We start from the raw sequence: 13,203 nt of genomic DNA on the forward strand, positions 1-13,203 counted from the left end.
ATGAGATAGCAGAAAATACAAAAACAATGCCACTAAGGGCTTTACAAAATTACAAGCATAAGCACAAACCAATGCCACTAAGGGCTTACAAGATCGCAATCACAACTGCACAAGCACAAGTCCACTATAGGACAAAACAATAGCCAACAAGGGACAACAACAGCATATAAAACATTAAGGAACTAAATAGAAAAACACAAAATGTAAAAAATATTCATCTTTATTGAGCATAAATACTTAAAAGAAGCATTAGTTACAAGAGAGGAGTTCAACCCCTATTTATACACAAAGGGAGAGCATGGTTTTGACCATAGAGCCCACGCTCTTTACAAAAAAGACATTAAATAAAAAGATAAAAAATAAATAAGAGAAAAATTATTCTTAATGAACAGAACTGTTACATGAGTAAAATGACAAAAATACCCCTAGAGGGTATATATATATATATGACAATTCATATATATATATATATATATATATATATATATATATATATATATATATATATATATATATATATATATATATATATATATACATGTACAACTTAACACTCCCTCTCAAACTTACGGTGAGATATATCGAAAGTTTGAAAATACAACAAAGATTCAATGGGAAGGATCCAAATCTCAAGTGTCTTCAATGGAAATCTCCACCTTTAGGATATATTAGAGAGTTTTGCAAATACAAGTCTTCAAACGTCTTTTATTAGTGATCATCCCCAATCACCTTCATCGGCTATCTCCATCTTCATGATGCATCGAAGATATTTCTTTCTTAGTCTATCGCAGAGTTACCGGAAGCGCCTAGCTAAAAGGGGAAGCGCGCTTCCCCGAAGCGCGCTTCGGAAGCGCGAAACGTCGCGCTTCCGAAGCGTGGGGGGAAGCGTCCCCCTTTTTTGGGAAGTTTGCTTCCCTTTAATGGGAAGCGTGCTTCCCATCACGCTTCCCCCATGCTTCCCCCTCGCTTCCCCTGTTTTTTTTTTCAATTTTTTGTATTTTTTATTTTTTATTTTTATTTTTTTCGCTTCCCCCTCGCTTCCTAAGACGCTTCCTAGGTCGCTTCCGAGACACTTCCCGAATCGGTCCTAAGTGGTCCCACGCTTCCCCGCTTCCTAAAATTTTGAAAGTGCCTCGCTTTCCGCTCCCGCTTCCCGTATCGCTTCCCGCTCCCGCTTCCTCAACTGGCAACCATGGTCTATCGCATCTTTAAGAACCTAGAAAACAAAACACAGGTCCCAAGTACAAAAAGAAGGTATTTTAACGAAATAGTTATGAAGTTTCAAAACAAATATATATATTTTGAACAAGAATAACATTTAAAAAAAAATATTTTACGCAAAGTGATAATAATTTTTAGAAATATTAAATAATCATTAAGAAAGATAGGAAGAGCATAACTCAAAAGAGAAATTTTTATGAAATCAAATTTAGACAATCATAAACTCAAAATCAACATATTTTTCAAGAAAACATAAATATTGATGATAAGAGAACTTAATCACTAAAAAACATATCAATTATCAAGAAGAGATAAACAATGATGCATTAATAATATTCTAAATTTTTAGAAAATTCCTTTAATTAAAAAAATCATCAATTTATACTAAAAACGACATGCATATAAAGTATAACACTAAAAAAAGAACCCACAAGAGGAGTTAATTAAATTTATGCATGCAATAATGAGAACAAGATAATCAATATGAAACATACATATATATCCAACATGCAATTAAAGCACATTTAATGCACATAAGACGCCAATAAAAATAACTATTTTTATCAATAAAATGCATAATTTTAATGTAAAGAATCAAATAGCCTTCAATTACGAACAAAAATGTCCATCAATATCAAGCGGACAACACCCATGTGTTTTTCTAAGGAACACACTCTAAATACCCACAAAGGGGAACACATAAGAATGCTCACAATATAAAGAATAAGATTTTTATTAAACATCACAAGTATGCAAAATTCATGAAATCTTTATCAATAAACATTCTTCCCTGTATAAGGAAACGCAAGTAGAAAACATTTTGAAATTTCATAGAGATTCTAAAAAATCTCTCATAACAAAGGGAATGATACAAGCAAATTAACACTAATTTGCGAAAAATATGAAGATATCTAAATTCTCACAAATATCAAGAAGTGATATTTTGCAAATTTCAACAATAGTTTGACCACCACAAGCAATCACCTCACTAGGCTTCCAAACCTCAAACATCAAGTGTATCAGCGACTAGAACAAGAGCATAATCATCATGCCACTAAAGGGCCAAAGACACACACAAAAGTGTGTATAAACATATCTTGTCTACATATAATTGTGAGAGATCACGCTCTAGTGTTCAACCACTGCAGAAGAGAAAGAAAGTTGAAAGAAAGAGGCTGCAGTAAGAGGTGTGATACCTATTGTGTATCGTGCCCTATATTTCACAATATACATACACGTTACAAGTTGGATCGGGTCTTATATTAGCCCAGACCCGATACCCGATAACCTCAAATATTGTTACAGGTTACATAAAAGGTTCAGACCCAAATCCGTAAACAATATACATTCTTAATACCCTCCCTCAAATTGTGCATGATCTTGCACCATGTACAACTTGTTCTTTAAGAACCAAAAGCGTATACTGGTAAGGCCCTTAGTAAAAAAATCTGCCACTTGATCAACCGTGGGAATGTAGACTAGTTCAACTTTTCTATCTTCTATCTTTTGCCCAATGAAGTGTTGATCAATCTCTATATGCTTGGTGTGACTGTGATGAATGGGATTGAAAGCAATCTGGATTGTCACATAAGAGAGTGGTGGGTAAAATAAATTCTCCGACCTCAATTAAAAGATGCCTCAACCATGTAGCTTCTGTTGTAGCAGCTGCCATAGATCGATACTCAACTTCAATACTAGATCATGCAACTGCACGTTTTTTTGTTACTCCATGCAATCAAATTCCCATCAAGAAAGGCACAATATCCGGAAACTGAATGCCTGTCATCTGGATCTCCAGCCCAATTTGCATCTGTATATACATCCAGTCGATGTTGCTCTCCTTGGGATTTGGACTGATGATAAAGTTATAAACTAAGCCATCCCCAAGAGTTTCTTTTAAGTATTGAAGAATTCTCTTGACAACATTCATATGCTCTGTTCGCAGGTCATGCATAAATTGAGAAACTTGATTCACTGCATACACAATGTCTGGTCTAGTGAAAGTGAGATATTGAAGCATACCCACAAGACTGTGATATTGCCTGGGATCTCCATATGTCTCCCCATCCTGGGAGCTAAGCTTATAGTTTAGTACACTAGAACTGGATATTGGTTTGCAATCTTGCATGCCTGCCTTATCTAATAAGTCCAAAGTGTATTTGTGTTGGGTTAATGAAAGAGATACATCCTGTCGATCCAGCTCAACCCCCAAGAAATAACACAAGACCCCAAAATCTTTCATCTTAAATTGTCGGCTCAATAAGTCCTTAGTAGCTTCTATGTGTTTATCAGAATTCCCAGTAATGATAATATCATCCACATATATAAGAATCAAAGTGTGTACCCAACGATCTTGGAAAATGAATAGTGAGTGATCAAGATGAGACCGAATAAATCCATGTCGTTGAACTTCAAGAGAGAAACTATCAAACCATGAACGAGAGGCCTGCTTTAACCCATAGATGGCTCTTCGTAACTTGCAAACATGTGTGTTGGGGCTATGTTCTGCGTAACCAGGGGGTCGCTCCATATACACCTCTTCTTTCAGGCTGCCATGCAAAAATGCATTTTTGACATCAAGCTGACTAAGAGTCCATCCATACTGAACTGACAAAGACAAGATTAATCGAATAATTCCCATTTTGACCACAGGACTAAAGGTCTCGTCATAATCTTGCCCGTATTCTTGAGTGAAACATTTTGCTACTAGCCTCGCCTTGTAGCGTTTAATAGATCCATCAGGTTTATACTTTATCTTATAAACCCATTTAGACCCTACAACATTCTTGTCTGATGGTCTAGGAAGAATCTCCCAAGTCCCACACTCATGTAAAGCTTCTATTTTCTCATTCATAACCTCAACCCATTTTATTGACATAGACGCTTGTGGAAAACAGATGTGTTCATCCTGCTTTGCAATCTGGGAGATGAACAGTTGTAAGTCTGTGGAGAAATTGTCATAACTGGCCCATTTTCAATAGGATGATGAATCCTCTCAGACCTCCTGGGCTACACAATAAGTCGTTGAGCATTGTCTTTGTTTTGTCGCACATAAATAGCCCCTTGAAACTTTGTAACATCTGAAACGGGCATAGTAGTATCCTGCATATTTGACGACTCTTCCCTTTGTGGATGCACATCTATCTCATTCCGTTCAGCGGGTAATGTATCACATGAGGAAGCGTCGTGTGTCTCCATTTGATCAAACAGCTCAGTGGCGAGCCATGGCTGATAACCTTCAATGTCCTTGTTGTGTCCCTCTACACTCCCTGGGCCCTCAGTATTGATCTCATCAAACACAACATTTCGTGAAACTCTGATGCGACCAGTAGTAGGGTCATAGCAGCGATAACCTTTGTATTGATCAGTATATCCAACAAACTTACACCTGTATGCCTTATCCTGAAACTTGTCACATTGAGAACTGGCAATATGAACATAGCATGTATAGCCAAACACTCACAATTCATTATAGTCAGGGTGAACCTCAAAGAGTGTAAAATAAGGGGATTGATTCTCTAGCAATTTTATCGAGAGTCGATTTATGACATACATAGCGGAATGAAAAGCTTTCGTCCACAAGCTTAAAGGATTATGAGTGTCATGTAACATGCTCAATGCGGTTTCTACAATGTGTCGGTGTTTTCTTTCCGCCACACCATTTTGTAGTGATGTACGTGGACAAGATATTCAATGACTTATTCCATTATCTTGGAGAAATTCAGTAAATTCCTTTGATAAATACTCTCCCTCACCATCGCATTGGAAATATTGAATTTTAGACGAGAATTGATTACAGACTAAAGCACAAAATGAGCGAAAAAGTTTGAACACCTCAGATTTTTTTTTCACAAAATAAATCCAAGTGTATCTGGAGTAACTATCGATGAATGTAACATAATAACGGTTGCCTGATAAAGAAGATTGTGCAGCAGGTCCCTAAACATCGGAATAAATAATTTCAAAAGGCATAGAAGCTCTTTGATTTATTGAGTGAAATGGGAGAACATGACTCTTACATAATTGGCAACTAGAGCAAAGGAAAATATCAGATTCAACACTCAAACTAGACCGGGGAACAAACCCATCAGACACAAGTTTCTCAATAAATGAATGATTACAATGGCCCAGACGATGATGCCAGATCTCTGGCTTATTACACTGAGATAGATTAAAACAATTTTTGAATAACACTGGTTGTAAATTTATTAAAGCATCACGAACATGAAGAGACTCCTTGAGGACATACATATTTCCATGTCATTCTCGTTCAACGAGTGTCTTTTTCGTGAGAAGATCCTTAACACATACAAAAGGAGTAAATTCGACAGAAGAATTAGTATCGTCGACAAGTTTAAAAACAAAAACAATATTTTTGACAATACTGAGAGCATGATAAACATCAAACTATTCCAATTATGGTTAGCTTGCATTAAGGATTGGCTTTAAGCCCATACTTATTTGTATTAGTCATGAATAGAGAGAAATTACCTTTTCAAGATGTGATCCTATAGTGGCTGGTGTATATTATTTGCAATTGGCATAATACTTTCTAGTCAAATAAATAAAATACATATTAGAAACTAGAACTTTAAAAGAATATCATTGTGAAAAGTGGTTTTAAAGAGCCATTATAATAAAAACGAAATATAGGGAATACAAGTTTAGTAAGAAAGATGAGAAAAATGTTATAGCAAAGATAAAATACTTTTCTATACAACAATGTAAAAAATGTTGATATTTAGCTTTTATTATACAATAAGATGGCAGATTAGAGAAACATACCCCTGGTAGGATTTGAGCTGTTACAAGGACATTTCTACAAAGCTACTATAGGACTAACATTCTTATATGGGGCTGGGGGATGAGAAGCTAAAAAGGTGATGGAAAGAGAGAGTGAATCTTGCGGCAATGCATATGTTAAAAATAAAAAATGATAGGAAGGAATGGAAAGACAAAACTTGTAAAACCAATCGCATGTAATTGAGAGAGGGCTTAATGATGATGATGATGATGATGATGGGATGCAAGCATGCATGCATGCATACACACAGACACACAAACAAACACTCTATTTGTGTACAACTATTTTAAAGGAACATAAAAAGGTGAACAAAATCTCTCACACCATTTATATGAAGAAAACACAGTCTCTTTAATCCTTCAATCTCTTTTTGCAATAAAGACCACTGACCTAGAAGACCCACCCTTTAGAAAACTACATCCAAGACCAGTTTATCAAGCGTATATTACAACCTTAAATTTTTCTCTATCTTATGTCTCCTTCTTATGTTGTTTCCACACAAAAGAAGGGTGAACACCACACAATGATGATGATGACAAGATGACCATAAAGATATAATGAGGGTAACAAATATTAACGATAATGTGGTTTGATGGTGATAAGATGGTTGTCATGACTCATGATGGAGATGACAACATCATGATGATGATGATGATGATACACTTTACTTAAAGAGAATACTGTTCATGCTATCCTTGAAATCCCAACATATAACAGATTCGCATTTTTTGTTATTAATTTAGGCTGATATTATTATACCCAATTACAAATAAGACCATAAATACATGAAAATTTTTCATCAGTTTTTGTAATGAACAAGCACGCTATAATATGGCACATAAATATTAGAACTAAATGCATTGCAATCTAAGTTCATGATCACAATATGCTCGTAAAATGGAGAGCTAAAATGATAGAACGACTAAATAAAAACATATTCTCAAGTCTCAAAAAACTTACAAGACTCCAGCAAATAGCGTTTACACACCATCCATCACTTGTAAATATCAACTCAACACATATTCCACAATTACCATCATCATCGAGAAAACACAAAGAAGATTTATATGCACCAAACACCACCAATGAAACAACACAATCCAACAGCTCAAACAAAATTATGACCAGACATAACGAAGTTTCCACGTCTCAAACCTTTGTTACAGGCTAGAAAACGTCCATAAATCACCAGCTTACAAAACCACTCAAGTATTAACAAGAATTAATCAAAAATGCCAGACAGAATTCTTCGAAAACATAGTTCCTCCACGGAAAAGTTTGAAGCACAATTCCTCAATAATTTTCCAATATATATATATATATATATATATATATATATACGATTCAAAACTCTGAGAACATATCTGTAACAGGGATTCCTTTCATGCACACACACGACAAACCAAAAGAATAGAATTCAACAACCAACAGAGACACCCACCAAAAAAGATACAAACCGAACCCACCAAACAATCCAAAAGAGGCAAACCAACATACCATCTAGTCGAATACTCGCTTCTTTGACTAACTAAAGCTCAATCGCAATCAAAACAACCGATTTGATGGAGAAGCGTAACCATCTATAACAAATGATTGAAAAACTACCTGCCCACCAAACACCAAAGAGAAAAAAATGAAAAAAAACTGACCAGATAAAATTCCAGACATCTACAAAAACGTATACGAACTACCCAAGAACCATAAAACAGAGAAACTCGATTAAACAACAATACTGAACCATTGGAACCCAAGAAAAAGGCTGAAGAAAGAACGAGAGACGGTCGAATTCCAGATAATATCAGAAAACGATGGCGACGAATAAACTAAAACTGGAAAAAACGAGAAAAACCAATGCGGAAAAGAAAAACTCACCGAAAGGGGAGGAGGAGAAAGGAAACCCCTGTATCTAGAGAGAGAGGGGGGGGGGCTTTCCCTCTCGCGCCGTGAAGAGTTTACAACCGTCGGCATTCTCCTCCCTCTAATGTGTACTTAATTTCGTGAAAATTTCCTTGAAATTTTGAAATATTTATAAACAAAGCCTCAGATGTATATGCTGCCACCTTTAGTTATATAGCCCCCTAAGAAACCATTTTGGGAACGCAGCGACAGTTTATGAAAGTGGCAGTAAAATGTTAGGATGACTTGATTTTTGAGATTTATAATTGAGAGCGCATTTGATTGTTCGGTTCTTAAACTCGGATTTGGAATGAGAGAATTAGACGTAAACTTCATGTTCGACCCGATTCATATTTTTGGAGGGATCGAGCATTCAGTATTTTGTTTTTTTATTTATTTATAACCCCAACAAACAGCACCCGACACAAAGACCTGGTTGCACTGGTTCCTACGATCGTCGTGCCGGCAGTGTAAAACTTCGAGGCTAGTGCCCTGATCTCAAGGCCTATGTTACCCGTTGGTTTGGGCAGACCTTGATTGCTCATCTAACAGCCAAGGCTCCACCCCCCACTATGCCAACTCCCCTTGGGGCATTCTGTTTTTTGTTTATCTTTGATTTTGGCTTGCAACCATGCAGGGGATGTGAATGGTTAGGATTTGGATCAGGAACCCGATGTTGGCTGCAAAATCAAACTAATACCTGCATCCAATTATAATCAGATATAGTTTTGGCTTACCAAATGCAAGTAAGGATGTCAAATAAAATCTGATTCATTGACATCCTTAGCAGCCATGCCTTGATTTAGTGCACAAATGTAAAACTGTGATATTTTTGTTTATAATTATCAAAAGGTTTTATAAAATAGTCCCTGCTTATGTCATTTTGCAAATCGGAACCTGCCTGTAAATCAGTTTTAGATGTTAACAACTGTTAGCTTTCCTCAGTAACGGCTAAAGGTAGACAAATTGATGCTTCTGCTCTTACAGAACGAACAATTTGCAAAATGTAAATAAGATAAAGACTAATTTGCAAAAAATTAATACAGTAGCAACTATTTAATGAAAGGCATTTTGATGACCAGTTAACCATTGTCAGTACTTGACCATGGTTAAACTAACAGCTATTAATAGAAGGACCAGTTACTAATGATGGTGAGAACGGCAAGGGCTAATTTGCAAAATGGCACAAGGTAGGCTCTGTTTTGCAAATCCCCTATAATGCGGGGACCAATTTTGCAAAAAAAAACTTGTCAAAATCATATCCTTAGTTGATCATGTTCATTTGTGTCACCTACGTCAAACCGCACGTTATATATACGTATAAATGAGTAATGGGTAGTAGGTGCTAAATGATGTGTTAAATGAGTTCTTCATGTTTTTTTTGTTTTAGTTTTAAATTCTGACAGTAGAGATGTGATCTATGTATTTGATTTTATAAGAATAACTCTTGAAGTGTTTGATTCTGACACATGGGTGAGTTTTTTATAAGGTTTGAAAAATCAATGGTCCAAAATCTTTGTAAATTTTTTAGGCACTAAATATCACTTTTTCATCTAAAACACATGATCCAGGTGTGGATTCCTGGTAAATAGACCATGCTCACATTTATGAGGTCAAAACAGCAAAAGAAACATCGGAAGAGCAGAAAAACCCATTTAAGACTAATCATTTAGCATATTTTATTTAGTACCTATCCATTTCTCATATATATATAGAGAGAGAGAGAGAGTAAGGGGTAGGTGCCTCATATTTTTTTGTACATATCGAGTGTCTACCAAGCTTTGGAAAGATTTTTTTTATTTTTTCTAAAATCTGGCCATGGTTGATTTTGTGGGAATCGACTTTTGGATTGTTCAATTTGAACTCTAAGTTTTTATAAGATTCAAAAATCAATAGTCTACAATTTTAAAAAATATTCAATACTTAAAAAATCAATTTTTTCTCAAAAAATATGATCCAAGTATGATTTACTAGTAAATCGATAATGTAAAACACATCTTTAGGGTCAGATTTTTAAAAACAACCTAAAAAACCCTATCCAAGCTGGGTAAGCACAAAAAGTGTCAAACACCTACCCTTTTCTCTCTCTATCTCTCTTTCTATATATATATATATATGATCATCCAATCTATCTAGAAATCATGTGTGAAAATTGTGTCGACTCAACCTGACAGCTACTGGTTAATTAGTTCAATATGGCTTTGCCTTGCATAATTATAATTTCCTTTTTTTTTAGAATACACTTTAAAAATTTGAGTTTTTTTTTTTTCAAAATGCTCAAGTTGGGTCAATGATAACCCAAGTTAAATTGATGAAAGTTTGTTTTTAATTAACTCTGCATAAATTTAGGTGTGCTTTTAACAATGTCTAGAACTTAAGTATGTTTTTTATTAACGCCAAAATTTATGTGTATTTCTTAAATAGGCCTATGGAAGATAAAAAATTGTTAATATGATAAGAACATAATCATATCGTGATAATTTCGTGACAGCTTCAAAATAAGCAATATCTTGGCGATATCATAATTTTATCAGGTTTTGAATATGTTACAATAAAACCGCAATATTCCCAAAATATAGCTGACTTTTGTTGCCATGCTCCTCTAAGTTTATGGTGGGTGCCCAACAAGGATCCCATTTGAAGATGGGCCAAGGCAAAGCATTAAAGATTCCAGCCATACTGGTAACATCTGTTTCACTTTTCTGGTCATCTGTTCGTCCCTCCCAAGACAGAAGCATAACCATAGGTTCCTAATAGTTTTTAAAGTAACTGTTTGAATTTTGAAGCCCCAATGGGGGTTGGCGTAGTGGGGTGGGGTCAGATTATCATGGGCACCGCCCCTTTGTGTAAGTCAATACCTAGCATAGGCCTTTGGGGCAAGGGTCTTAGCTTCGGAGTTTTTAGGTTGCGGGCACAATGGCTGTAGGTATGGCAGGCTGAGCCAGCGCAACCAAGTCTTTGTGTCGGGTGCGGTTTCTTCGGGTTATAAATTAAAAAAAAATGTTTGAATTTTGAAGCCCAATGATATCTTTGTATAACTGATAGGGGTCTGCCTAACCACAGCTTGCCTTTCTAAAAAAGTGATAAGCTGGGTCCTGTGCCAAGTTGAAGGCCCAGGTTCGAATGTCTGTGACACACACATGGGGCTTAAGAGATATATGACCCAGCTTGCCTATCAAAAAAAAATCATGCTTTCCCTAGGGCATGCCCGGTGAAAAAGGTAAAACCGGGACCTCTCTCCCTATGGACAACGCTTGCCTGACACGGCATTGACCGTGTCCACAACGAGTCATAATGTACTTTATACCGTATCATACATGACATGACACGCCTTTTCGTTTGGCGTGTCACTGTGACATTAATTTAATCTATCTTTCTTGAGACACTAAAAGCTAGTCCTTTAAAATAAAAAGTAATTCGAACATGCAAATTTGTTTCGAGCCTTAATTCGAACATGCAAATTTGAATCAGAACCAAATCTGCATTAAGATCATAACGAGGAATCCATATGTGAGTATGAATCCCAGTAAGACCTGACAATCATGTGGGCCCATCTGATGTTCAAGTTTCTGAAACAAAGTGGTGGTCAACAATTCACACCGTTCACCTTTTATTTCAGGTGTCCATTTGAGAGAGAGGGATTGATGATGATGATGATGATGAATGAGAAGGTAGACTGAGAGAAAAGGCTGGTCCGTTAAGCGTTAAGCTTTATTCTCAAAAAGGGGAAAAACAATAAGATAGACAGATGGGAGCAAGGAAGGTTGGCTGATGGCAGAAACGTGGTCGTCTTCAAAGGGCGTTGGTGCGTTCAGGTTCGATGTGTTCCTCAGCTTCAGATGGGAGGACACCCTCAATGGTTTTGTTGGACAACTCCACGAGTCACTCAAGCAGCATCGTGTTCGCACCTTTTACATGGATGACCATAATCTGAACAAAGGGGAGAAGATGGCGGAGATATTGGGAGCCATTAATGGGTCGGAGATCTTCATACCCATCTTCTCTAAGCGATATGCTGAGTGCAAGTTCTGCCTTATGGAGATGGCCAAGATGGTGGAATGCCATCGATTGTTCCTTCCCGTGTTCTACGACATCGAACCTCGGGAAGTCAGGAACCAGAGGGGTCCTTTTGAAGGTGCCTTCCGACACCATGAGGAGGATGAGGAGTTGGATGGGAAGAGGGTGAGGGAGTGGAGGGATGCTTTGAGAGAAGCAGGGGAAATCAAGGGTTACGATGTGCAAACTGAGGCTGCTGGGTACGTCTCTCTCTCTCTCTCTCTCTCTCTCTCTCTCTCTCTCTCTCTCTCTCTCTCTCTCTCTCTCTCTCTCTCTCTCTCTCTCTCAGCACTGAGAGAAGCAGGGGAGGCTAAAGGCCACGATGTGAAAAGTGAGGGCTAATGGTTTAAAGTTTATTAGCGTTTTGGGGCCTCAACGATGGTATCATCTTCACGAGAAGATTGTTTCTCAAGTAGCGAAAAGGGGCTTATGGTATTATGGGGAACTGTGACGACAGCACCGTCTCCAGTTCGCACCGGTCGTCCACTGGAGAGGGAGTTTGGTTTGTCCGACGAACGGGAACCCAGATGAATCCCACCCGAAAGGCTTGGAACGGGGGCTCTAAAGATTCGAACAGACATCCGACATAACTCCTGCATATTGCTGAAGGTAACCTTCTTTCGCGATTCGCCGTGGTGTTTAACCTGATCAGATGGCAAATGAGTAGAACGGGGAAAGCTTCGCCGAGTGCAGCAAACAGGGTGTCTGCGTCCCTGACACTCGCACCCACAAAGGAAACAATCGCTGCGGTGGCAAAAATTCAACGATAAGCATTGCATGCACCACCAATCGGCCCTCCTAACTCGTGAAATTTCTGCGGTGCCAATGACACAACTGAAGGAGGGCTGCCACGGCGGCGGTACAAGCTGCCATTATTCGAGCAATTCCTCCTGGAACCAACAGAGCAAGCCCCGGCCGCCTCCTTCCTCACTGCTAGCAAGAATTGCCTAATATCAGGGAACATTAACTGGTTTTTAGGCATGCTGCGAAAACCTCTACGAGATGATGAAAGAAGGATGTTGTTAAGACGAAGGGCAGGTGAACGGAAGCACCATGCTGTCGTAGACAATTGGCAGCCCCCCAATCGTTAAGGGACTTCTCCAAAACATGCAGGGCATCACGGTTGACGAGAAGAGGCTGGCGAGAGTTGAGGCCCCAAAATGCTCCGAAGTTCGGCTGGTGATGATGATTATGTGCCATAGAAACCGCAAAAAGAAAAAACTTTA

At 37.6% G+C, this 13,203-nt stretch overlaps 1 protein-coding gene across 1 annotated transcript; it reads left to right on the forward strand.

Annotated features, from left to right (window-relative positions):
* Positions 1 to 11,692: 11,692 nt before the first annotated feature.
* On the forward strand, positions 11,693 to 12,914 carry LOC149844784 (disease resistance protein L6-like). Its single transcript, XM_089986265.1, has 2 exons — positions 11,693 to 12,177; positions 12,818 to 12,914. The coding sequence occupies exons 1-2, from the start codon at positions 11,693 to 11,695 to the stop codon at positions 12,912 to 12,914; spliced, it is 582 nt and encodes a 193-aa protein (XP_089842391.1).
* The last annotated feature ends 289 nt before the right edge of the window (positions 12,915 to 13,203 follow it).

The sequence above is a fragment of the Nuphar pumila genome, chromosome 2 (assembly GCF_984573655.1).
Source record: "Nuphar pumila chromosome 2, dmNupPumi1.hap1.1, whole genome shotgun sequence".
Taxonomy (NCBI): Eukaryota; Viridiplantae; Streptophyta; class Magnoliopsida; order Nymphaeales; family Nymphaeaceae; genus Nuphar; species Nuphar pumila.